Raw genomic sequence first — 27,021 nt, 5'->3', positions numbered from 1 at the left:
TGGAACTGTGCCATTAACAGCCTCGGAGATGTTACTAAATACGGAAACTGAAGGGGAGGCTCCTTAGGGAGGGAGGTTGGAAAATCCCGCCTCAAAACTGAGTTGAAAGCTGTTGGGAGAAATCCATTCACTTTCTTTTGCATCTGACCTAACCAGAAGAAAGACTCTGCTACTGGAAAGAATTTTTTTTTTTTCCTCCAGAGAGAAAAGTTTTCCCTGAGCATGAGTTCCCCGTGTGCTCGGGTGAGACGGGTCGGGCTCTTCGGGGGCACTCACGGCAATGAATTATCGGGGGTGCTCCTGGTCAGGCACTGGCAGCAGGATGGAGCCGAGATCCAGAGGCCAGGAGTGGAGGTGAAACCATTCCTCACCAACCCCAGAGCTGTGGAGAGGTGCACCAGGTACATTGACTGTGATCTCAACCGGGTTTTTGACCCCGAGAGCCTTGGGTAAGAGCAGCTGTGCTTTCTGTTCTTTTCCTTTTCTGGGTTTTAAAATTCTTTCCAGATTAAAATGTTAAAACACAAGGTCCCCTACTACTTTAACAGTGCAGTCACATAACTGAAATTACTGACCTTTAACCCAAAAAAAAGAACAATTTGCATGTGTTAACAGACTCACTTCTATTGCTGGTAAAATCAGTCTCAAACTGACATATTATCTTAAACATAATTTAAAATTAGTATTAGATGAGCTGCATTTGTGTGAATTGGAGTACCACTGTTGTGAGTCACAGTCATTATTTCTCATGTCTTGTGCAATTCAGTTTGGGAGCTCTTCTGAATACAATTAAACTTCCAAGGAATAGCAGATAAAAGCAATTAAACACAGACATTTGAGTATCTGAAAGAATGGCACAGAAATCAGGAAAGTGTGTTGAATTCCAGTTACATACAGTAAAACGTGAAAACTTGAAATTAGAAAAACTTGAAGTTAGACATAATCTATTCTAAGGCAAAAGCATAGCCAGAAAACCTCAATAATTTAACTGACTCATTTTAAAAGAAATAATGTCTATAATTACTGTAGATTTTATATTTTTAATAGGATTTGAGGTTTCTGTGCTTTTAAGACATCTATTTCAGAGGTGTACTTTGCTATGTGAACATTCTTGCAAACCAGGTAATTTTGTTTCAGAGTATCACAGAAAGGAATACTTATTGTATATATTTTGCAGGTAGTTATTCTTACCCTACACATCTTTCCATCTGGCTTTTCATCTTAGAATTTTGTTGTTGATTATTACATCTAAGATAAGCAGATGTTAACACATAAGCATTGAGGCCATTCTTTTAATTGTTTACTTAGGAAAAATATACCAAAATAAGAGGTTGTTTTGTTTGGTTTCAGCTGCTTTAAACACAGAACACTTGAAAAAACACCAGATTAAGACACCTGCAGGTTTCCTTCACATCTTAACCTCTATTTCTCAGTAAATACTATGAAGCTGCCTGTTCCTGTTACAACACTACTGAGTATTTGAAGTACCTTCCCCACGTCCCTTAAGTGTAGAACCTTCAAGATCACAATTATTTTACAAAATAAGAAAAAGGAGAGTGAAATCTTGATACTATTGAAAGCAATGGTGTAAATCTCATTGGCTTCAATAAAAATTATTAATTAATAGTTTTATGTGAAGAAATGTTGAATTTCAAAGGCAGAGCTAAACAATAAAAAAAAGGTGGATTATGTGACACAGACTCCTGAAATTACCAGTATTAAAACTTTGGAAGAACAGATTTGAGGGAGGAAAATCTTCACTGAGCTTAAAGAATTCCTAAAGGCATAGACTGTAAAACTCTGATCAGATTATGAAAAGACAAGAAATAAAACAAGTTAGGACAAACCTTGAGGGTGATGTCCAAGGCAAAACATCATGGACTGATGTCTGAATGGGATCTCCAGCAGGAGGTGGCTCCAGTCCTGGAAGTGCTCTACACTAAATTTTTAGTTTGTTTTATGCATAGAGGGAAATCTTGGGATATAAGGAGAAAGAAACCATTTCCAGCCAAATTTTAATTAAGTAATTCTAACACCCTTCTGCACAAGGCACAGAATAATAAGACAATTACTAGACAATCATACTTGCTTTCTTCAGCAAATTCAGCCAATTTTAAGTTTGGTAATTAAACAGGTGATTTCAACTCTGGTCAATTTTGAATTTAAAGTAAAAAGAAAAGGCTAATACATATTTTGTTGACTGTAAAGCCATGGAATGAGCTTACTAATTTCTTTGTGCTGATATTAACAGCAGGCCAGTGGTGGAAGATATTCCATATGAAGTGAGGAGGGCTCAGGAAATCAATCATATATTTGGTCCCAAAGGTAGTGATGATGCCTATGACCTTATTTTTGACCTTCACAACACCACTTCTAACATGGGTGGTACCATTATTCTTGAAAACTCCAGGGATGACTTTACAATTCAAATGGTTCATTATATCAAGGTAAAACTAATTTAAATGAACTATTAAAATAGATTATTAGTTGTAATGTTGTATTACTATATATTATTTTGTAGTATCTTTGAATATACTATTTTTTCTTCTGCAAAACTGTTTAAAATATTTCATTACTCATAGGATGATTTTTTTTAATCAGAAGCAATTATTAATTTGATTATAATGTCAGCTAATTCAGACTTAAACTCATCATATCTTCATGTATTAAAATGAGCATTATTAAGACTGATGGGCAATGAGGAATACTTAGAATAACATCTATGAAAATTAATGCAGTTTAATCTGCATTCACACTGATCTGTCAGGAATTTGGATAAATTTGGGTTACACATGCTAAATAGTTCAAAATTAATTTCATTAAATAAAGAGATGCAACAAATAATGGAAGTGGGTAATGACAATTTTCCCTTATCAGTGATGTGTCTTTAGAAGCTGTTTGATTCTGCTGTTCCTGAAGCAGATAAATTTTGGTGGAGTGAGGTTTGCAGAAGTGCTGCTTTATGCTTAACTAACTTAAATTCTGGTGACCTGCACAGTGACTGATGGAATCCAGGTTGGGCCAATGGTGTGGAATTTCAATATTTTTTTCCCTTTAGAAACAAGGTCTTTTCAAACTTTTTTTTTCTTATTACATGTATTCTTTTTAGATGCTTATAAAAATATATGAAGATCTAAAAATCTTTTGACTAAAATTATACAAAGAGTAATGGTGAGCAGTCATCAAGGAAGAAGCCTCAAGTAGCAAAAATGCGAATAAAAAAGATTAAAATGAGGCTTAATTCACAATCTGCTTCCCCATAAGAGAACTGGAGTCTAACCCCAGATAAAATAGTTGCAATCTGCTTTATGGTATTTCAGTTCTCACTTTTGGAGCCATGCTGAGGAGATTTTTTTCTCTGCTGGCAGTTCAAGACTAGAACTGTCCTCAGTTCTGGTTCAGCAGAGCTGCCTGGCATCAGTTAATGGAACAGACACCAACAAACACAGCTTTGTGCATTTTCTAAAGATGTCCTACTTCCTTGAGGGCCCTGAAATAAAGGCAACATATTGAAGACATTGTGTAAATCGCTTCTGCATCAGTAATCTTTTGTGGCACAACATTTTAAACCATTTTGCATGACAAAGGCGTTTTTAAACCATCTCCACAGAACGCTTTGGCTCCAGAACCTTGCCCTGTTCTGCTGATTGAACATCCCAGCCTGAAATATGCAACAACTCGGTCTGTGGCAAAACATCCTGTTGGTAAATATCAAATCTAAAGGCTCTTTCAATCCACCAGAGATGATTTTGAAATATGTCTGTTTTCAGATGTGTTCACTGCCTTATGCAGAGTGCTCTGAGCACCAGGAGCTGTTTGTCTGACAACATATTTACCAAAATGAATGCATGTGATTATCCATTCTTCTGAAGAGTTCTGATTTACACAGAGTTCTGCCTCACATAACACAGAAATCCTTGAACTCAATCAATCCACTTTTACAGAAAATATTTATAATACATGACAAGGACCTGCTTGCCTTAAACCCCACATAATTCTGTGCCTTAGACATTAAATACTGCCCCATCAGACATTTATTTTTGCTGTGCAGTGTAAGCAGGTGATGTGTGATGGTGACATTAAGTGACATTCATGATCTCCCTCATCTCCAAACAGGTGTCGAGGTGGGGCCCCAGCCACAAGGTGTTGCTAGAGCTGATGTTTTGGACAAAATGAGGAAGATTGTCAAACATGGCCTTGATTTTGTGCAACTTTTTAATGAAGGTAATGAGAGGATGCAGCATCCTGTGTCATGGCAGCAGACTATTTTTAAGAATAATTTAAAAAGTGGGTTGGGCTATAACATTTTAAACAGGTAAAAGGTAGGGGGTAGAATTAAAAAATTAAAGCCAGACCTGTTCACTACCTAAAATACACTCAGACAAAATAAGTGTCTTTAATTATTTAAGAGTATATTTTGTCAGTGGGCTGGGAGTTTTTGGAAATAGAAATAAAATAATACAGTTTTACACATCAGAGTTTCCATTATTGTGCTGGAATAGTAAAGATTAAATTCCACTGATACCACTCTGTGCTGTGCAACACTAGCAAACAGACCTTTCATTCATTTCCTCATCTACAAAATAGATCTTTTAAAGTAAAAAGTAGCATTTCAGTAGCAAATTTAGACTTGAACTTCACATGCCCCAATACATGACTGGACCATCTTTCTACAACTTGTCTTTGAGGGGACAACCTGATGATTTTTGCCATTCTGCAGAGAACAAATAATGCAATGTTCTTTTTAACAGGCAATTTTTCTTCTTGACATTAACTTTCATTTATTCTTTGTAGGCAAGGAATTTCCACCATGCACAATCGAGGTTTTTAAAATAATGGAGAAAGTAGATTATCCCAGGAATAAGAATGGTGAAATTACTGCAATAATTCATCCTAAACTGCAGGTAAATTCTAGAATAGTTTCCTTTTGTGACATTTTCTACTCATTCCTGTGTTGCTTCTGCTACATTGTTGTATATTTTAGTAATAAATATTTAAAATGCCAATATTGCCAATGGGTTTTATTGAATACTTTAGACCTCCCCTAGGGTTAAGTTCTCTCACTAAGGTCATACATTCATTATTTCAGGAATTGCCTTGGGAATCACTGAATCTAAAATCCCTACAAAGAAAAAGACAATAGGATAGCTTATGTTCTAAAATATAAACCCAATTTTGAATTCTTAAATGAGTGTCTGTTTTCAATCAATTGTGAGCATCTGCAGTTTCCTTCTCGTTCACTTTACCAGGGAATTCTGAAAATGAGGGCCACACACACAAAATTATGTATTAAGAGCAAAAGGAATTCTTTTAAAACCTTTTGCCATAAACTGAAGAAATGAGCATAATTAGCATAACTCAAGAATCACATAAAATATACAAATATACAAATATATTCTGTGTATTTTCTTTCCCTAAGGATCAAGACTGGCAGCCACTGAAGAATGGTGATCCTCTATTTTTGACTCTTGATGGAGAAGTCGTTCCATATCAGGGGAACTGTACAGTCTATCCAACATTTATTAATGAAGCTGCATATTATGAAAAGAAACAAGCTTTTGTAAAAACAGAGAAAATCAAACTCACTGCAAAACACCTCAGATTGTCAGTCTCAGAGCAGAGCACTTCCTAAGAGTTTGTTACAGATTTGTCATATGAAAAGTGAGTTTCTTTGTCAAGTCCAGGGTCATTCAGTAGTGACTTGTGGGATAAATAAATGCAGAATCTAATTTTAAATTGTAATTTAATTAACCTTGCTGAGCACTTTGAGACTTATTGTCATAATGCTGATTATGACTCTGTTTATTGTTCTAATACACTCCTATAGATGCAAAAAATTTATAAATATTTTTGTGAAGTTTTTATGAAGAAGCTCATCCACAGTACTACATTATATACAAAAATTACAGCTTTTCTACTTCATAACTCCAAACCTCACTAGCCAACACTTTTTACAGTGGGTTGATCATTGAAATTAATTCCTCAGGTAAATATGAAAAATGTGAGACAAAGGAAAAGCTGGGCAGGGAGAAACAGGGGGAGAGTGTGTATAATAAATGATATTATCTGCATATGTGACTGACCCCCACTGGGAAGTGGAAGCCTTGGGGTTTGTTTTGTTTTTATACTTACAAACATAAAAACAAGCTAAAAACAGGATTTCAGAGAAATAAACTCTAAAAAGCTTTACATTTCATTTTAGTGTATTTCACAATTAATTCAAGCTGCTTCTGATTTAAGGCAAGATTTAGGCAGTTATTCTGGTTTTGATGAAGAGCAGTGCACAAATCATACCTGAATATTCCAGAATGGAAATTAAGAAGAATTCCATATAGGGAGACTTGTTCTGTATCTGTATAGACAAAGCCTGTCATAACATCTTAAAAAGAGAAAAAAATGGGGTTTTAATTAATTTTCTGAAGTTGTTTTTTCCATGACAAGTTGGTGATTAACATTAAGAACTTTGCAAAAGGATACATTAACTATTTACTGAAAGATTAATTGTCCAGATAACTTTCATATTCTACCTTTGAAAAGTGATGTCATCCTCATTTACTACTAGATTTAAAGTATTTTTTCCTTGCCTTTGTGTAACTCCTATGGCAATAAAATAAAAACACAGGGCAGAATGTTGATTGAATGACAAGTTTTATTTCCTGAATTTAAATAAACATGGTATAAAAATCACAGAATTACCTGCTGTGGTCATTATTCAGAGTCCTTGGTCAAAGCCTGGAGACGGCACATGAGTCATGTGAGGTGGCCGAGCCCTGTGGCCACACAAGGAGGGCATTTCTCAGTGAGATCTTTTAGAAATAAACCCCAGCTCCTTCCTGAGTTCATCCACTCGGGTTTGTACCCGGGCAGGGCTCAGCACATCCTTGTAGGGTTTTTGTGCCTTCCCTGTTTCCCAGCCCGGAGCAGCCTCAGCACAGCACAGAGGTCTCGTTGTGTTCCCTCATGGCCCAGCCTGGCTCCCGAGTGTGTGAGAGGTATTTTTTTCCCTTTGTACAAAAACTGGCACTGAAAGGATCCAAGCAGACCTGTGCAGTCCTGAGGCAATGTCCTTCCTTGGCAGCAAAGATCAAAGCTTCCGAGCCTGTGGGGATTTTTCTTCTCATCCTCACATCTCCTTGTGAGAAAGCCAAACAGTGCCGAGGTGTGACGTGGTCTGTGGCACACAAATGTCCTTCCCCTCACACTCTGTGCCCTGCCAGAACACAGCTGAAGGTTCTTGTGGATCCAGGCCATGCTTGGAACCCCAGGACACGGCGTCCTGCAGGACCCACGCTCACCATCCCTGTAAATATCTTTGCATTATCCTTCCCACTGCAGGGTTCCCTCACGATCTCTTCTGTCTTAAGAAAGTCTTTTGGATCATTTTGCCCACAGCTGCAAAATCCAATGCAATTCTTATTATCATTCAAACACAGAACTGAGTTCCCCTGAGTCTCACCTAAAATAGCACCTTTAAAACAGGCACCACATGAATAATTCTGATGAAAAGCCATAACACTGGAGACACATGTTAATTGAAATTTAAAAATACACAGAACAAATGTTTCTCCTTTATACACACACATAAAATAGAAAACTAAAAATATAATTCATAGTACTTGGTCATCACAGGTAGTGAAATAAGAGCTACAGAAATGCATTAGAAGAGTCCTCTGAATAAAAAATAAGGTCTGGAATGGCATTGCATTGAACTAATTTTGTTCACCTTGGGAAGAAATACTGACTTCTGATTTTTCTGAAGTGGTTGAATGCAAAAATTAATTCAGAAGAACTTCCAGTGTGGTAACTTTTTATGTAGGAAGATGCAACAGCATGGAAAAAACCAAGGAGGAAAAGTAATGTTGTGACTGGAGCAAATATCCTCCATCAGGAATTATATTTCTGTCCTGTTATTTCATGGGGAGGCACAGATACACAGTAATAAATAAACAGCAATAAACTCCAATTCCACCCTGGGGACTGCACAGAGGAAAACAGATCAGGCAAAGCCACTGGGACCTGAGGAGGCTTTTTCCAACTTATGGGACCAAGCCTCAGTAACACTGACAGTCAGTGCAAAAGCTGCAAATGTACCCAGGACCTTGTTATTGCAAAATAACATACTTCATTTAGTCATCTTCAGAACTGAAATGCTTTGCTTTTCTCCACAACAAGAAGTTGGGTTTTTTTCAGTGTACAAAATGAGTTTCTCATGAGTTAGATTCCAAAACCCAGCAGATTGGGATCATGATGACCTTAATTTTCCACAAAAGGAAGAAATATCTCACATTTGACCTTTTTTATCCAGTTAAACATCTTGAGCCAAGTTTGAGGAGCATCAGGCAAACTTGGACAGCAACAGTCTGAGAGGCTCAGAACTGACCCAGTGAAATAATCCCATTTATTTCAGCTCAGCTGCTCTGAATAAATGGGTTCAAGCCATCAGACTGTGTCACTGAAAGTTTGTGTTCCAGCTGGCTACAGCTGTCCAAAACAGCCACAAAACTTTCAGCATCCACTGCTGATGCTTTCAACCTTCAGAAGAGCCACACGTCAAGCACAGCACAACTAAACAGAAGTTTCAGGCAAATCATCCATTTCTTCAAACGTATTCAGGGTGTTTTTGCTATTAGTCCTTGAATTATCTTGAATTTTGCTTGGATCTGCAAAAAAATGCATTGTAAACAGAACAGGATATGGTAGAAACTGTATAGGCAAGATCAGAGTTTTGCACCTTTTTCTTCCTGTTAAAAACATGTATTTATTTAAACAGCAAGCTCTCAGTTTGCTACCATATCTTCTACAGAAATTTTTCACCCCAGAGGGAGCTCATTTCTCAAGGACACTCCTGCCCTGGCAGCAGATGGATGTCTTGGATTTCCTGGCCAACATTTATGTCATCCAACATATATGTTACAAAACTTATTTGTCACCAACCCTCTCTCCAAGTCTTTAAAAGTAATTTAACACCTCTGCCATATTAACCATTAGCTTCTCTAGCAATAATGTGTGGCTTAACATAAGAGTTTATATTTTTAAAGGTATAAAACTGTATCAAAAAGCATTTCTAAGAAGGAAAGATCCTGCAAATAGGGTGCCATAAAATTCCACAGTACCTGTTGGCCCTGGATCTTCATTAATAAATGAAACATGGGTTTTCCACTCGGTCCATTTCACTTCATTAATCCTGTTTACATTGTACATAAATTGTGTTATCACCGTGCATTATCCCCCATCACTGCTCTTCCCCCTTTACTCCTTCCTGGGACTGTCACATTTTACCCCCTGCTTTGCTGGCACTAAAAGCCTGAATCTCTTCAGGCACTGTGTGAAGGTGAGAATAATACCAAGACCACTTCATAATTTCACACATTGTTAGTACAGTCTGGAAATATTTAAGTATTTTTCATTAAACAGCACAGTTCTTTAATATGGTAATCACCAATTACCAATCAACTTAACTGTGATTGCTTTTAAGCTGACATTCAAAGGAGTTATGATAAAGTGACATTTACTGCAAGCAGATTTGATGCTTCTACAGTAAAACACATGAAGATGAAAATCTGCTTTCTAACCAAACCATTGCCTACATAAAAATTCATACGTTTTCCCTTTTAAACAACTGGTTACAACTGAAAAACGAAACCCAAATTACACTTTTGTGCATCTAGCATAATTTTTAGAGATCATAGAAATATTTTAAAGATGCTTTTGAGGAGAAATAACCTTGAAGCAGCATAAAGACAGCAGAATTGATGGCACATTATTCCAACTTTACCTTAAACACACCCTGGTGTCATTTTCAGCCACTTTACACCGTTCTCCCAGCTGGAATTTTTTCCTCAGGCATTTTGGTAAGAATTTTTCAAATTCCAAAATAGTCCTGGCTCTCTATTGGCAGCAAATAGTCAAATAACTGTGGTTAGCCATGGTCTGATTTCACAGCATGCACAGTTTGCAGTTTATAACAGCTCAAGCCTCCACCCAGAGCCAACACCAAAACCAGCAAATCACTGCCAATTTGTGCAAATAGGGATTCAGATTCCTGGGAAAGCAGTGAAACACGTGGTCCTGTGACATATGCAGGGAAATGAAAGTCATGACAGTGCATGGGTTGGAAATCCAGGATTGTTAATTCCAAAGTCACTACAATTCTCTAATACTGGAATTATTTATTTCTATTATCCACATGCAAAAATCAAATGAGGATTATCTTTAGCATTTAACCTTTTGTGTCAGCATGAGGGTTTTAACCCAAGCACCTCCCAGACAAACCTGGAGTTTCCAGATGTGCTCGCTCTCCTTAGAAATATCCTCCACTGTCTCGCCCATTAATGCAATCAGCATGTTCAAGAGAAGAACAAAAGTCAGCACAACGAAAGTTATGAGGAGCAGGAGGAACAGGACAGGGTACTTGGAGTTCTGCTGGATCTCCAGGTCACCAAGTCCCAGGGTGAGCTTGAAAAGATCCATCAGGACAGGTCCCAGGCTGCTGTTGGAATGGCATTCCCCACCCTCCTGGCACGTCTCAATCAGAGCAGCGAGAGCTGAGAAGAAAGCACAAGGGAATTTTAGTCACAGTCATGATTTAGGAATACAGGATTTTATCCCAAAGAATTCAAACTGTTTGAGAGCCAGAGGTGCCCAGCCACAGAGAGCAGCCAGGTGACAGTTCCAGAAAGCAGGAGGAGCCCACATCCCAATGAAATTCCAGGATTTGAGACTGGCTCATCTGTTCACATCTAAACTTAACATCCAGAAGAAACCCCAACATGAGCTCTCATGAAAACAGGGTTCTTATTCATAATAATGCTACAATTCTTACTCACACAGAGCATCAGTGCTTTTCTCCAGTAATATTTACCTACGCCAAATCCCAGCAAAAACACGATATAGACAACTAAAAACTTTATCACATCTTGCAGGATGACCTGAAAATGGAATGAAACAGTTGACAGGAATTAAAATTCAGAACTAGCTCTGTGCATTTGAATTCTGCAGGGATACAGGTGAGGCACACACTAAAGCATCAGACTGCTTTCCTTGAGCAAACAAACCCAAAGGTCTGATTTTTTTATCTCAAGCCTGGCATGTTCTCTGAGAGTGACTAATTCTGTACAATACAGACATTACAGATCATGATGCAATTAAATTGCAGAACTACATTAGCTGGAAAAAACACAAGCTACTCACATATATAATGTAATAAAAATGGCAATATTAGGATAGAAACTAGTTCCTGCTTCTGAAGAGCAAAGAGTGTGTTCTGCTGAAATAATGCATAAAAACTGGAAATAATACATTTCAAAATAAACTATAAAATACATATAATTGCTGAATATACTTGATCTGGATTGTAGAACAATGGGGGATCATCAGGCAGGTAAAACAAAAGAAAAACTTGCCTTTTGAATCATCACACTGTAAATTCCCATGGACTGGAAACCTCTGGTGAAATAGAGCATATTGGCCCAGCCAAGGGCCATTGCCAAAACAAGACACACCAGGTGTTCTTTGTAGGAAAACAAGTACAAAAAGACAGAGAAGATCACAAGCAAAGCTTGTATAAAACTGTTAAGAAACAAACATATATGTAAAAGAGAAATTACTAGCACAAAACCAACAACAGAATGGAAAAACACGAAAACAAGATTTCTTTGCTCTTTAGGCCTAATTTGTAATTTCATGCTGCTTTTTTATTCTCCCCATGACATTGACATTATAGTTTAATGATAAAATAGGTCGGTGCAAGTGGTATAAGTACATTAACATATAAGGATTGTATTTATTAAAGCTTAATTTAGGTAAACTATTCTCCCCAAGACAGCTGCTCAATGCAGATTTTGTTGACAGAGACATTAAGAATCCTTACAATATCTTACAAGACATTTAATTGCAGCTTTAGCTTAATGAATTGATAGAATCATTACAGATTTTCCACTGGCAGGTGGGAAAAATCCACTCCATGCACATCAACCCTGATATTGTTACTGACAGTGCAACCAATAGTTTGTGTTACAGAAAATCTCCAAGTAAACTTACATCCATCCCTCTAACACTGATAATTTTGAGGGGGGAAAAAAGTGAATATCTGCTACAGGAGCACATTATCTGTGACCACAAGATAGAGAATTTTATATATAGTGGAAAATATTTTTATATATATATACATGTCAGACTTACAATGCAAAGTGGAACCAGGCATCAGAGAGAATTGACTGCAGGTCTGAGGGCCTGAGCAGGAAGATGGCCACACTCTGTGCAGGCAGAAACAGAAAATACAGGGTCATGGTGGAAGAGAAAACAGACCTCAAAATCTGTTTTTCAAAACAATTTAATTGGTGTTCTACACTAATCCATCTACTGCTAAGACGTGGTAACTTCTAGAATTAATTTTTTAATAGTACTGTAAATTCAAGGTTAAAATTCTGTCATCTCAGTTATTATTTAAGTTACTGTTTTTAATTACTTACAGTACATGGCAAAGTTATACCATGAGGGTTTTTTATTACAATTTGCAATTCTTTTGTCTTTAAGGCCAATAATTTGACAATACCGATATTATACAAATATCAGATCTCTGCATTGACAAATTGAAAAGTAAACATCCCTATATTTGTTTCACACTTGTACTCAAACATGCAACCAGGGTCATTCTGAATAAATGATTGTGCCAAAGATTTGAAAATCACACATATCAAAGATACTCCATGTGTATTCCAATATCAGCAGCAGCATATTCATAAATTTAGAGAAGTTCTTTACAAATTAGCTGTATATTTGTTACTAAAAAAAAGCACTTACCTCTTTTATGGCTAAAAATATTGCTCCTAACATAACCATCACCTGTCCTGACAACTGCAGCCACCCCACTCCTCGGGTCAGAGCCAGTGGATAAGGAGGAGCCTGCAGGACAAATCCAGAAGGAAAATCTCAGTTCCATCCCTGAAGGGTAAAAGGCAGAGCAACAAAAACCCCTCACACCTGTAAATCTCTGGGTTCACAATTTCCTCCCTTCCAGGGAGAATTTTCTTGATGTATTTGTATTTTAGGTCACTTCCACAAAATGCAAATCTGATGCTCCCACACTGATGTGGGAGAACGTGATCTCTCTGTACGCAGACATTCCAATATCTGGTCATGTGTAGCATTTTAAATAAATTCAGGAAACACTATTGCCTTTTAAATCACTAAAATTTGGTGAGATTCAGCTGCTGTACTCACCTCATTTTCATTAGGCCTGTGGTAAGAAACCAATGTTAATGTTACATTGTACAGGAAATAAAAACAGCAGGACATGAAGAACATGTGCCGAGCAAACTTCTTCCATTTCATCCTCAGGAGTGAGTTCAGAGGCTCCAAAGTCAGCATCTCGTGACGATTCTGAGGAGGAAAAAAAATTAACAATTAAATATTTCAACTTGCTGCCTGTAAGGAAACTGAATTTTAGGTGTCAATTTTGTGTATTTCATTCCATGCTATCCTTGCTGCTCTAGAAAAACCTCTGTGCTCAGGGCTGTGCCAGATCACTCTGAGATGGGACAAAGGGACAATTCCTTCTCCTCCTGGGATAAGCTGCCATTCCCAGCCTGGCGAATAATGACTGAGCTAAAACTCTCCTGTGAACTCCTGGTCTGCTCCCTATGGAAGTTTTGTGCCAGGATTTGAATTCAGTGAATGGAAAATCCTGGCCTTGTGAATCAAACACTCCTAAACACCTAAACTACAAACCTGTTAAGTAAAGTTTATTTGGTCTGATCAGCTTGGCCATATTTATGTTCCTAAGTCAAATTAATGCTTCAAATGTAGGAAAAGACACTCCCAAAATAACTAACCTGTGTTGCAGAATATGAATGCATGTTTGCTTTTATGCAGGGGCATAAAACTTATCTTTCTCCTGATACAAAAACTGAGAACCAAAAATTACTATTCATAATTAATTCAGTTGTTTGCAAGGCTGCCACATCTAAAATGGGGGTACTGCTAGAAAAAATGATATATTCTATATAAAAGTAGGCAACTTACACCAATATTTGTATTATAGACAATGATTTCCAGCACTGAGTTGTCAGCAGTGGTGTCCAGCTCTGTCAGATCATACAGAGAAGACTGAACAGGACCATAAGCCCAGTCTGTGAATTTTCTTGACAGGTTCCTGTTTGGCTTCTCTCTGATCTCCCTGCTCAGGATGTACTTCAGGATCTAAAACATGAACAGATCATTTGTCAGCAGCTGTGTTGTTCATGGGAAAGGAGAAAGCACATGAATATACCTGCCCAAATTCCCACCTTTTACCTGTAACATTTGGTACAGTTGTGCAATTTAATGTATTTGTAATTGTGTTACGCAGTGAGGGGTGCAGGGGGTGAAAAACCTCTGAGAAATAAGTTCAGTGGTTTTAATGCCTTCAGATTTTCTGTTAGAGATATTCTTCTAAAGGATGAAAGCACAATTTTCCATGTGTTCATTTATGCCTTCCTTGAACTGAATTACTTTCTAAATCATCCCATTGCCAATTCTCTACACTACAGTTGATTTATGCAAACCAAATTCTACAGCACTACAACAGAGCAGTTCTAGTGAGTTTTCTGAAATTGTTTGGTGGGAAGTGCAGAATTTCTGTACAGCAAAAGGCTGGTTCTAAATAGCTTGGGAGTTACAGAGAAACCTTGAAGCATAAAATCAACACTGCAGTGGAAACATTGTGTTTTGAACAAAATTAGCTCACCAAATACTGATACAAAACAGCACAACCAGTGTGGAAGGACATGGTCAGAGCACAAGTTTCTCTTAGATGCTACTGAAATCACACCCACCTCTAATTTCCCAGTTTTTGCAGCTAACTGCAGTGGTGTCAAACCCTCCTTATTCTTGGTTGTTTCCAGGTTCCTGTCTTTACTTTTCAGCAGAATCATGTCGTACATTCTGATCACAAAGTCGTTCTGTGTTCTGGAGTCCTCTGCCACGGTCACTAATGCATGGAGGATGTTGTTTCCTCTGGAATCCTGAGAGGAAATGTTGGTCCTGGCATTGTCCATTAACAGCTCAATTATGTCTGGCTGGTTGGTACATGCTGCTAAAGCCAGGGCAGTCTCACCTACAGAATCACAGAATGCAGCAAGTGGTCATGTTTGGTTTCAGGCATCCAAATCAGAATAGAAAATATTGTGTTAACCATCTTAATGTATGAAAGCACATTTATATATTGATTGCACTGGATTAAGCTCTTGTTTTGTGGAAGTTTGGGGTATTCCTTCTTAACTTTTCAAGAAATATCTCAATTCCACTTACCAAAATAAAAGCCTTCATGCTTGTGTTTGGGATTAAAGAAAATACCCTGGGCATGGGCATTGACATCAGCTCCTTTTTCTATGAGGCTCTGGGTGATCTCATACTGTCTCCTCTCAATGGCAATATTTAGAGCTGTCTGGCCTGAAAAAACAGACACAGGAATTTAGGGCTGAGTCTCTCAAGCACACTCTGAAACATTAATGATGCTTCAAAAAGGATGGCACCAGTGAAGATGAATAAAAGTTGGTTCGAGGGATTTAAACCATCATTATTTTAGGGAGGTTATGTTTAACCATATACCTGAAACTGCTATGGATGGCAATACCTTTATATGCCTCTTCTGTGTATGCTGCATTGATAAATCTCTCCAAAATGCCATTTTCCTCTGCAAAGGACAGGAGCATGTTCACTATCTCATTTGTGTTCTGGTTGATGTTCAGCAGAGCTTTCATCAGACACGTTTTGCCAGTGTCTGAAGCCGTGAACTTTTTCATCAGGTAATCTACAAGAGTGAATTTTGAGATCAGATCATCATTATTTATTAAACTTCTGTTCATTAGGGGTGAAACCTGTGGGATATAGATGAACACAAACTATTTGCCAAACCATTACTCCACCTTGTTTCACTTTGTTCTTGAGCACCGAGGCAACCTTGGTTTTTGCTGTCGGACATCCCGGTGCCGTAACTCCCAAATTCACAGGCAAATGAAGATATTTCCCTTTATTTAGGAAATAAAGCCATTTCCCTGAGCCAGCAGCAGCCCTCCCCAGGAGCCTGCAGAGCTCACCTGGCACGGGCAGGTTGGTGCAGGCGCTCGATCGCTCCCTCAGCTCCGCCAGCAGCCGCTGCAGCTCCTCCACGTTCCCCTCGGACACTGCTCGGAACAGGTTCCTCTTCAGCTTCTTCCTGGCACTCCTCAGCTCAGGGCCTTGGGATGTGTTAGCACTGAGTGGTGAGAGATCATCATGAAGCTGCTGGTGCAACTTATGCTGCTTTATTTTATTTTTTTTAAGAAGAGTGCAACCAAATACAATTATTCACCCCAGACCACACGAACTTGCCCTGCTTCCATGGACAGCCCAGAACATTTCTCACATTACTTATTTGAAGGTAAGTGAGATGTTGAGAGGGTGCTTTATTATAAACAGCACACTTTCCAAGTATTTTTTGTGTTTTTTTCAATTTATCCATTCTTTTAGAATAAAGGCTAAGGAACAGCTCTTTGCTCTGCTTGACTGCAGTGCTGAGGTTACCTGGTGCTGCTCTCTCAGCAGAAGGGAGTCTTTAACCTCACACCTTACACCACTTTCTGATCATTCTTTATTCAGGAAAAAGAATGATTCAACATTTCCCCCAAGCAGAAATACTCCATGCCTGACTGTGGTGTGTAGCTCCTGCTTTGCCATCTAAAAAACACCCATTATATATAAAGAAACCTCACACTAAATATGAAAATTGAGAGATTAGAGTTGTTTATTTCAACATTTAATTACTGAAGGATCAAAAAGGCATGCACACACATGACCTTTTTTTTTTTTCTTAAAACATGGCAGGAAAAATAAGTAATATCTACCCTACCACAGATTTAATCAGTTTAAAACGTGCTGAGAAATATCTGTGTCTCTACTCACCCACAGCTGTCAACATTAGGGCTGTATTCAGTGGCATCATCCTGAAGAGACTGTGGGGAATCCATGTCTTCCCCATTTCCAGATGCACTGCAGAGAAAGAAAAGCAAATGTGCCAAGATATTAGCAGGTATTTTGGCAAATTGCATGAAGAAACAGTCAATGGTAGGACAGAGTATCTACACTAGATCTTAAATTAGTCCAATTTGACATTGGCCTTTTAATTCTATCATTTTATCTCCCACACAGATTTTAAAAGGAGTGATAAAAATGAAGATATTCCCAGGATTTTATTATATTTTTAAAAAGACCACATTAGGAAAGCAATCTGCTTTGTGTTTTATTATATTATTTCACTACAGATCCTGAAACCGTGGGAACTTTTTTGTTTTTAATGATCACTGGTTTTTATGCAGCACCCTGAATGCTTGAAGCTTGCATTCTTCCTTTTCACAGGCTTAATTTGTCATCTGGCACAAAACAAGTGCTAAATCAGTGGCAGTAAGTGGGTTGCAAGTCCACAATGAAAGATTTACCTAAAGATTTACTACACGGAACACTGTAGGCAATTCAGGAGTGTTTTGTGGCTGACTTGAATGAAAGAAACTGAGAACTGGAGCCTAAATAGATATTTAGGTGATATATTTAAAGGATTTCAATGGCATTGATATTTTGTAATTTCTGTACATAATTTCCACGCAGTCCTAAAAGCAGATTTGACTTAGAAGAAATAGGATAAATGAGTTTTTTACTTGTATTTTTGTTTTCTTTAAGGTTCAGAGTGTATGAACTACCTCAGATTAATAATTTAGGGAACCTGAACTATTAATTATTGGCAAAACAGATGCATGGACAGCACTGCTCTGCAGGTATTCCCTTCCCTTTGAACTGAAGCTGGGAGCTCTGAGCCCGTTCTTATTCCATCTGTCTCTTCCCTGCAGAAAGCTGAGTAATGTGGTGACAAAGCACATGTGCAGGTCACTTCCTGAATGAGAGGGGCAAATTTGGACACCTCACCTCTGAAACCAAAATCAGCCCGTTCCTAAAAGCTGACCAGACATCCTCAGGCACAAAAACCTTTGGCTGTTCTGGACCTGCACCAGATTTGTGCCATATTTCCCTTACTCATAATTAGTGGCTGTTAGCACCCCACACATTTTTTTTTTAATTAAGTGTATTCTTCTCAGTCATAATTTTTCTCTATTCATTCGACATAAATGGCTGTTTTAAATATTTCAGATTCAGCATTTCAACGTTTGATTGTTAATGAGCAATGGAGGGAAGACGTCAGCAGGCAGCTGGGAACAGAGCTTGCTAAATTAGGCTGTGGTCTTCACACACCCAAATGAGAGCATGGAGTTTGTTCTAATGCATCATAAATAAGAGGCTAAGATTAAAAAAAAAATACTGATTTTAAATTTATTCAGATCTGAGGCCTGATTTATTCCATGGAAACGACAGCAGTAGATAAAACCAAAGATAAATCTCCAGTGAAGTTCTGTCTTTGAAGTGACCAAAAGCTATGAAAAGTCCTGTGAAATCCTGGCATTGAGGCCCAAGGAGAATTAAGGGGAAGCTGCTGGGAAGAAAATAGATATATTTTCAGCAGGACCATTTCTTGTGCATCTGTGACTTACCACGGGCGAATATTTGAATCCATGGGTTTGGAAAACACGGGGGGAGAGGTGTTATTGGGACTGGCATTGCTTTCAAAACCATCAATCTCCAGGAAAAAGTGGGAACTGTTGGAGACATTTAAAAAAATATCAGTGATAAAAGGCAAGCCCAACCATAAACCAAGAAAAGAACTATCAAGGGCAAGCTCAACACTTTCTCCTGGCATTAAACCTGAGCTGCAGCAGAGCTTATCTGCTTCCCCTGAGGGGATCCCAGCCTCCAGCCCGTGCCCAGCTCTTCCAGGCTGGCAGATGGGCACAATTCCCAAGGTATTTTTAGAACACATGGCATCAGCTCCTGACATGTGTGAGCAGCAATCTCTAAACCAGCCTTGCACCCAGCTCCTGTCACTGCCCAGCCACACAATTTTTTTGGTTTTTTAACCCCAGTCCCTTCTCTTCCAGTCAGGATGGATAATTTCAAACCCATTAGCAGTGATAGTGATTAAATCAGAAAGTTTGAAAGGTCACAGGTTCAGTGACATCAGGCATTTCTACCAGCCAGGGCTGAATGTGTCCTCTTGCCTGCATGGCATTTAAATGTTTTCCCTATAAATAATTAGATAAATATTTATAGTGAAAAGAAATAAAATTTGGAACAACACAGAAAAAGTGATGCAAAAAGAAAGATTTCACCTTTTAAAAGCCTGCAGAGTTGAGAGGCAAAGATCAATGGCTTGGTTTTACTGGATCTCAGTAAAACATTGCTACAGCTCACCACAGGCAGAGGAGTTTCAGTGGTGGATGCAGCAACTCCCACAGGGGCTGTTGTTCTGAAATTGCCTTAACATTTCTCAAATGTTGCAGCAGCCACCTGGAAAACCTTTCCAATTCACCTAATATTTATGGGTTTGTCCATAGGGCATTTTTTTCTAACTGCATCTTCCCAAAAAAAAATCTCGTTGAAGTGAAGTACTTGAATTGATGGTAAAATGCAGTGTATTATTAGGACACTACTGAATAAACTGCTGATATTTGTTAAAAATAGCAGTGTCTAGTTCATCTCATTTTCCAATGGCTCAATGATCCAGGTGTTAATTCTGGCATCCAGAATGCAGCAGCTGGGAAGGGAACCCTGCTTTGGGGGCTGACAGACCTCACCTCTCCTGGCTTGGGGGTGACCTGGGGATGTCATGGGGGGAAAAACCACCCCAAAAGCCACCGTGCAAAGCAGGGTGCCATCAAATATCCCGGTGCTGACGTGGCCTGCTGCTCTGCCCACAGCCATCCGCAGCTCTGACAGCCTCCTCCCCGCCTGCCCCTCCGATTTCCTGTGCTTAATTACAGACTTAGAGACCCAAATTCCAGGAGCTTCCAGCAGGGAATGCCGCTGTCTTTCAAGAAAGTGAATATTGCCAATACAGCTGAGAGGGAGAAATGCCACCCTGGGAGTGCAGCAGGCGCTGGTGGGGCAGCGGAGGGAGAGTTTGGAGGGAACAGGATGAAGCAGCACTGGAACATGTAATTAATGGGATATGTTCGAGCCCTGCATTAAAATCCACGTGATCTCGGTGATACAGGAATGCTGTCAGCCACACCCTGAGCTCTGGGCTGAGAGGTGGGAAAACCCCCAAGGTTACTGCTCCTGAGGCCACAATGAATGGGAGATAAGAGTTAAGTAATTGAGGGCTTGGCTTTGGCAGGATTCCCACAGCTCCACAATCTGCCGTGGAACTGCCCCTTTTTGAAGTGCTGGGTGTATCACGACCTGTTCAGACACCTCATCTCCCCCCACATGCCACCAGAGAGCTTCTCTTCTTGAATTTAATGACAAAAAGACAAATTGGACCACCCAGGCAGTGGATCTCAAATAACTAATGGCACCATTCCTGTGGAAAGTGATTCCTCTGATTATTGTGAATTATAAATGTCAGAACAGCCACAATTGGCCAGGTCTTTAGAGTTTCAGAAACTGCCATAATAACCAGTAATTATCCAGAATGAAAAGTTTATGAATGAAAATTCATGCTTGCTCTGCAGTAACTCAGTTGACTTCATAGTATCAGGCAGGAATTACAGCTTATATTTCCCCAATCATATTAAATACAATCCCTCAATCCCTTTATTAATTCTCTAATATCAATTATGAATGAAAGTGAATATTTTATGAAAGAGAAAAAAGGTCTCATTAATCAGACTAACGAAAAATAGAGTGAATTTAGGTTTCTGTTTGTGATAGGATTTTTCAAACCTCCTGCTCTCCTAGCCCCCTACCTCTCCATAATCTGTCACCATTCCATGTGAGGCCAAGTTTGAATTGCTCCCCTTTTTCAGGCCACCATTTCTTACATAAAACCTGGTGTGTTCTTCCATGTGATCTCTTTAAAAAAAGATCACTTTATACCAAACATTAACCATCCTTAGATTGGATTCTTGTGAGGTTGTACAGAACAAAGACGTTGGTGGTACTTCAGTGCAAAGATCTAAAGGAGATAAAGCAGGGAGTTTTAGTGGTTTAGACTGAGCTGGAGTCTTACCTTTTCTTGGTGGGAGTGCCTTCAGTCACCTTTTTCTCTTGCTGGTTTGCAGGGGGAATTCCAGGCTGGTTTGTTTTCTTGCCCATTAGTGGAACAATTTCGTTGTTATCTTTAATCATGTTTCTGCAGTAGAGAGACTTCAGTTACTTGACTCCTGTTCCTTTGAAGGAAGTGTGCTGACCAAATCGCCTGTTTACAGTCTCAACACAAATATTGATTCTTTTTTCCCCAAAGTTTCTCATTTTTCAGCTGCTAAGCACACACCCCCACCATTTCATGTGTCAGATCTGGAGGGTTATACACATGACTCATTAAATTTCAGTCTATGACAAGTGCCATTAAAAGTGGTACCAGGAGAACCATAAATTCAAGCCTGTGCCTAAATTAAACTGAAGGGAGCCTGTCAGTCCCAGTGACAGTGTGTTATTTAGAGAAACAGAAAGAGCACAATGACTTTTATAAGTAGCCCTGAAGTTGGGCATCTTTACAGTTAATCTGAGCAGTCTGCTCCTGACCAAGACAATTTCAGAAAAGTGGTAAATTCCAGGAAGATCTGTGCAACAGAAAACGACCAAAGGAAGGTTCCAGATGTGAAAAGAACAAAGAAAAATCCCTGAAAGCTCTCTCTGCATTGGAACAGCAGAAGCAGCAGACTGAAAATGATGCCCAAGGTGAGCTCTGCCAAATTATCACATGGATAACAGCCAGGATTTGTATTCTGGTTAATCACCATTAATCACCAGGATTTGTGTCCTGGTGATTTCCCAATGATTCCTCAGGAAAAACAAAAAACCCCCTTGATTCTGCTGGATGGAAATGACCCTGAGCACAGGACACAAAAGGATCCTGATGTGTGTTACCTGCCTAGGAACACCCACAGCAAGAATTCTGTAAGGAATAATGAATAACTATCCCCCAGTTTCTCAGTCTAATACTCAAGGGCATCATTTAAATGACCTAGGATAATTTGAAAGCAAGAGGGTGAATTCAGGATACATTAAAATTCACTGAAGGTAAACCCAGGAAGATTTATGAGTTCAGGGATCCATTCCCAAGGAAATCAGGGGAGCGGCCTCCACACCCAAGGACAAATGGTAAAAATACTTTGCCTGCAAAGTTTGAACAAAATCAACCACACATTTTTCCCCCCTCCTACTCCACTTTCCTTAATGTGACAAATGCACACACACAAACTTTCTGCTCCTGTCACAGTGCTGTCAGTGTGCCTTAGCACCAGGATTCCTTCATTATGGGAGTATCAAGATACAGAAAGCAGATTGTTCAGAGTGTTTGAGAAGACATGACACCTGGTGCAAGAGAGGAGCCAAGAATATCAAATACACTGGTATTTGAGTGAAAGTCTATTAATGCATAAACAACAAATGTTTAATTATGGCAATATTCAATCCCAAGTAGAGAGAACTGAGAATTTACAGGGTCCAAACACTCCTAAGTGCAGCTGTAATCTCTTGGCACTCTGTGGAATGGGAACTTGAAGCATTGGAAAGGACTCCTTACCTTGCAAAGGCTGGCTGAAGAAACAGGCATAAAATAAATTCTTATTGTGTTTTCTATCATTGGCAGGTGTGTTCGCACTAGGAAACATTCCTAGCTTGGATGAATTCCCCAAGAATTCATATCACAGCTTTCATAGAAATAATTTATAAAGGGAAAAATATTTTTACTTGCACAGAGAGTACACCACAGCTTTTAGTAAATGCAGAGAAGAGCTGAACCTGGAGATGACACAGTGGAGGTGGGAAGGAGGGGGTTTATCTGTGCCACTGGAAATTCCACTCATGTAGTCCCCAGAAAAATGTTGTGTCAGTGAATACACTGATAAACATTTATCTAAACACAGTTAAAACAAATTACTGTTGTCTTGCTTAGTTCATAAATAATTCTGCTATTTACTTCTTACCAAGTACTTAAAGAATACGAAGCAGTATGGGCAGACATCTCCCATCCCAAGGAAGAGGCAAATGGGATACTTGATATAAATCAAAGAGAACCATGGTGGTGATGGACATTAAATAGCTTCACAAAATAAAGGACTTTAAAGGAAGAGAATAGTTGGGAACAGATTAAAAAGTCCAAAAGTCAACAAAAGGAGTTGCCAAGTTGAGGAGGGCACAGCTGGGTGTGAAGTCAGAGGAGTGGGAGAGCAGAATGAAGAGCTGGAGGAATAAAGATCAAGGCTAAATTCCTAAATTCCTCTTGTTTGTGAGTGATGCTGGAGCTGCTCAGAGATGGCAACACCTTCCTGCAAGGGCAGCAGCTCAAAGCCCCATTTGCAGTCAGTTTTCACCACGGAGATTTCAGCAGTGACTCGAGAACAGGCTGCACCTCTGAGGAGAGGTGGGAAATAATCAGACATAGCACTGAAGTTGTGTTGGATGATGAAGGACTGCTGAAGCATCAGTGATGGAAGGAAGCAATTTGGGAAGGAAAAAGAGGACAGATTTCCTTAAGTACAGAGGGAGTACACTTTCAAAAGCACAGAGATGTGACTGTATCCCAGCCAAAAATCTATTTAAAATGAGCTCTCAGCCTGCCCAAGAAAATAACTGCAGGCACCACAGCAGAAGCACCTTGTTACAGTGCTGAGGTAGCGTCTGCTTCATTTTTAATCACAATTAATTCTGTGCTGAGATGAAAACTAAGCTGGGATTTCATCAGCAGCTTCCAGTGCACTATCATTTTCTGTAATCTCTGACAGATAGAGAAAAATAATGCAGCAGCCTGAAAAGTGTCAGATCTAAAGCAGTGTAGCTTACCTAACCTGGTACAGAGTGTTGTCTTTGGTTGCAACTATTTTCTACTCCCATTATCTCCTTAATTGTCACTTGCAGGCCACCAGAGAAGTGGCTTATTTGAAGTGGCCAGCAAGACAAAAACGCTGCATTGAGTTAGAGAATTAAGAATTACTTTGAGAGGGATCTGAGGAGTTGGTATCTGACCTCCAGTGTGCTGGGGGTAAGAAAAGGGAATTTATCTGTGCTGGTGAACGAAATTCTGCTGTTCCTACACATTATCACAGATTCACCTTCTGCTTATCTGAGAACAAGAAAAATCACACATATCTGTATCTTTGTACCTCAGCAGCAGTTTATATGATGTAGGTAAAGAGAGAATGCTACAAATCAGAAGAAACCCTCAGCTGTGATGTTGTGGCACAAAGGTCTCCCCTTCCCTGGGGGCAGAGGAGGGGGAGATTTCCAAGAGCTGTTTCATTCTCAGGCTCCTCGAACAGACCATGACACTTTCCAGCACCCACGACCTAATTCTTGCTGGCCCATAAAAAATAAATCCCCTCCCCAAGGGGAAAGCTGATAAAACTTCATTCTGACTTTTCTGCATTATTTATGAGTCATATCAGCAGAAAGTTACACTTGCTAGGAAGAGCTTCATCTTCCTTTAAGATTTTTAAACTTTTGAGGGGCATTCATAGAGTTCAGGTGCTACCAAAAACACTCTCCTTGGTGAGAAATTTTTACTTTCCTATGAGCATTTTTCCTAACAGAAATTTAAAAAAACCTCTGAAAAGCAACATTTTTCCCTGAGGAAAAATGATTTGAGATTATTTACCTGCCTATTTCTGAGTAAAACAAAAAGAAGAGTTTTTCTGAGTTGAGATAATTTATTCTATAATTTATATTTGACTTTCAGTGGTCACTACAGTAGCTGATACTTTTGTTGAAGATGATGAATGTACTGAAGTTCTGTTTGTATGATATTATATATGATATTTTGGATCCTCTTGGCACAGGAATTAGGAAGTGCAACAGTGTTCCAGGCTGACAAACACAAATTAAAAGAGGCCTGTCCTTCTTCACTCCTGAATGCCCAAGGAAATAGCGTGGCACAGCTCAGGAGAGCCATTCACAGGCCAGAAAAACGTTCTCTGCGTGAAGGACGGGTTTCACCTTTGTCTGTGGAAGATTTCCCTCTCTCCAGAAGCAGCACACCCCAAACAGCCCCGGAGCACTCACCCTGCTCACAACACCTCCATGTCGGCGTGGACGGATCCGGGCGGCGAAAACCAAAGCAAGGCCCCACTGACAACATCCAAAACTCAACTGCCAAAGGAGCAAAACCAAATTCAGGCTGCAGATTACCCTGAAAAGACAGAAACAGCCTGCTCCAGGCATGCGGAGTGCTCAGCCGGGAAGCAGAGCCGGGGAAGCGCCGAGGCAGCGCGGCCGCACGGGGTTTGCTCCATCTGAAATTAGGGAGCAGGGAGAAACTGGCCGGGCAACAACTCCTGGCTTCAGAGCTGCCAAAGTGGGATGACACACAGGCAATAATTACACACTGGAGTGTTACTAAAGCTGAGTTGCTCACAGGTGACTTCACGGCAGCAGTGGAGTATCTCAGGCCATCGCTGCTCTGCAGTTTACGCGCTGTTTGCAAAGGAAAATGGTCATGCACCTGCATTTGGGTTGTAAATTACACCTTCATGTCATGCTCTGTTTATTACACAGCATGGACCTACTCAAAGGCAGAAAGCAAAAACAAGGAAATGATCCTAAGTGCTCCAGCAAGCAAAAAGTTTTGCTGTTACTTCGAAATTTTACAAACTGCGATAGAAAATCTTGTATTTTCACACTGTTGTCAGGAAAAACGTGGTGGGTGTGTTTAAATTCTTCCCTACCTTTAAAGGTTTTTAATGAATATGTCCCCACAGGGGCTGTGGGAACACAACCAGTTGGGTTTCACATCCCTGTGACAGGCAATGGCTTTTCTCAGCTTTTCTACTTTGGAGCTGTTGAGCAATGGTGAATGCAGAATTCTGGTCTGGGACATACCAGAGGAGTGACCAGGAGTTCCTCTGCTCTTTTTACAGAGACTTTGCATTATCACCAGAAATAGGATGTGAAAAACTCGTATGTCTCTGCAGCCAGACCTGCAAGGTGTATTTACAGCTGCTGGTCGTGACTTAATTATTAGATGGGAGTTGAAGAGGAACTATGCAGGCAGCAAAACAGGAATCTTTTTTTCAGTAGTAGACAAAGGCAAAAAAAAGTCAAGTTTGGGTGGTGTTTTTTAGGTAGGGTGTAGATCAAAATTTGGAATTAGACCCAAAATATCTTTGGATACTACGACACAGACATTTTAATCCAAATACTATGGCACTTAAGTACATCTACAAGCTTAAGGTAAGCTCCTCCTGTTCATAAAGTATCTTTAAAAACAGGTCTGCTGGGTATTACATTTGCCTCAGAGCTGGTGTGAAATGCCAGGAGCACTTCACAGTTCCTGGTGATGAATCAACTCCCCAGGAGCTGTGTGGGGAAAGGGGCTGTGCCTGGGCTGGCTGGATTTGGCACCGGGGATCCCTCTTTGGTCGGAGGTGCTGAGCACACATCCAGCTCTCCCTGACACAAATCCCTGCTCTACTCCAAACCCTGTGCCAGGAAATGTTGCTCACATCTTGCCAAAGGCCTGAGCTAAACTGTGACAACCCAGAGGCAGCTGCTTTGATGGTCTTTTAGCTGCTGGTGTAAGAAGCTGGAATAAGGACTGGCCCCTGCCATCCCCTCCTGCCTGGGAGAGCAGCAGCTTGGTTCTCAACACAAACTGCAAGAAATTGTTTAATTGAAGTCCCTCTGAGGATGGAAATAGGCAAAGCCACATGAAATCTGGGTGAAGGTGCATTTGAGGACTCTTGCTTTACCTCTGATCAACCACAGTAACAGAAATCCTTTTGCTAAGGAGAGAAAATGATTTTGGCAGCAAGCAGGACTTTGAACTTGGAAAGCAGCTATATCTGCAAGCACCCAGATCTGTGTGGTTTAGCAGAACACAGGACCTAGCAGCAGGGTCTATTTATAATGTCGTGGCAGTTATCCAGAGAGGAAAAACTGGGACAAGCTGCAGCAAGAGAGGCAGAGCCCTGCTCCCAGCCTGCCCAGGGAAAGGTGCAGGGACTGCAGGAGCTGTGAGCAGCT

At 39.8% G+C, this 27,021-nt stretch overlaps 2 protein-coding genes across 5 annotated transcripts; one reads left to right on the top strand and one right to left on the bottom strand.

Annotated features, from left to right (window-relative positions):
- On the top strand, positions 1–6,491 carry ASPA (aspartoacylase). 3 transcript variants are annotated; one of them, XM_063402759.1, is made up of 6 exons: positions 1–401; positions 2,252–2,447; positions 3,611–3,704; positions 4,117–4,224; positions 4,795–4,904; positions 5,420–6,491. In XM_063402759.1, exons 1-6 carry the CDS (start codon positions 223–225, stop codon positions 5,630–5,632), a joined length of 900 nt encoding a protein of 299 aa, XP_063258829.1. In that variant the 5' UTR covers positions 1–222; the 3' UTR covers positions 5,633–6,491. The 3 variants fall into 3 exon arrangements, with proteins under 3 accessions (XP_063258829.1, XP_063258828.1, XP_063258827.1); XM_063402758.1 differs by having other exon boundaries at positions 6–449; positions 2,255–2,447; XM_063402757.1 differs by having other exon boundaries at positions 12–449.
- A 140-nt stretch (positions 6,492–6,631) lies between these two features.
- TRPV3 (transient receptor potential cation channel subfamily V member 3) lies at positions 6,632–25,466 on the bottom strand. Of its 2 annotated transcripts, none has more exons than XM_063402755.1 (18): positions 25,063–25,466; positions 21,071–21,193; positions 18,555–18,659; positions 16,921–17,007; positions 16,077–16,234; positions 15,614–15,790; positions 15,289–15,429; positions 14,814–15,094; positions 14,023–14,199; positions 13,222–13,380; positions 12,802–12,903; positions 12,181–12,254; positions 11,403–11,568; positions 10,862–10,928; positions 10,273–10,544; positions 9,776–9,888; positions 9,114–9,184; positions 6,632–8,660 (listed from the first exon to the last, which is right to left on the bottom strand). In XM_063402755.1, the coding sequence occupies exons 2-18, from the start codon at positions 21,187–21,189 to the stop codon at positions 8,566–8,568; spliced, it is 2,364 nt and encodes a 787-aa protein (XP_063258825.1). In that variant the 5' UTR covers positions 21,190–21,193; positions 25,063–25,466; the 3' UTR covers positions 6,632–8,565. The 2 variants fall into 2 exon arrangements, with proteins under 2 accessions (XP_063258825.1, XP_063258826.1); XM_063402756.1 differs by having other exon boundaries at positions 6,632–7,392.
- Positions 25,467–27,021: the final 1,555 nt, after the last annotated feature.

This window comes from Prinia subflava, chromosome 8 (assembly GCF_021018805.1).
Source record: "Prinia subflava isolate CZ2003 ecotype Zambia chromosome 8, Cam_Psub_1.2, whole genome shotgun sequence".
In the NCBI taxonomy this organism is placed as follows: domain Eukaryota; kingdom Metazoa; phylum Chordata; class Aves; order Passeriformes; family Cisticolidae; genus Prinia; species Prinia subflava.
The sequence above is the reverse complement of the archived record's forward strand: the minus strand, read 5'-3'. Positions and strand labels throughout refer to the sequence as shown.

Excerpts from the sequence above, each read along its gene's own strand:
- ASPA (XM_063402757.1), top strand. The coding sequence starts at position 223 with ATGAGTTCCCCGTGTGCTCGGGTGAGACGGGTCGGGCTCTTCGGGGGC. Across the intron at positions 450-2,251 it reads TTTGACCCCGAGAGCCTTGG|CAGGCCAGTGGTGGAAGATA; the intron begins GTAAGAGCAGCT and ends TGATATTAACAG. Across the intron at positions 3,705-4,116 it reads TGTGGCAAAACATCCTGTTG|GTGTCGAGGTGGGGCCCCAG; the intron begins GTAAATATCAAA and ends ATCTCCAAACAG.
- TRPV3 (XM_063402755.1), bottom strand. The coding sequence starts at position 21,189 with ATGATTAAAGATAACAACGAAATTGTTCCACTAATGGGCAAGAAAACA. Across the intron at positions 9,185-9,775 it reads GACACCAGGGTGTGTTTAAG|GATTAATGAAGTGAAATGGA; the intron begins GTAAAGTTGGAA and ends CAATGTAAACAG. Across the intron at positions 8,661-9,113 it reads TGAAGATCCAGGGCCAACAG|ATCCAAGCAAAATTCAAGAT; the intron begins GTACTGTGGAAT and ends ATTTTTTTGCAG.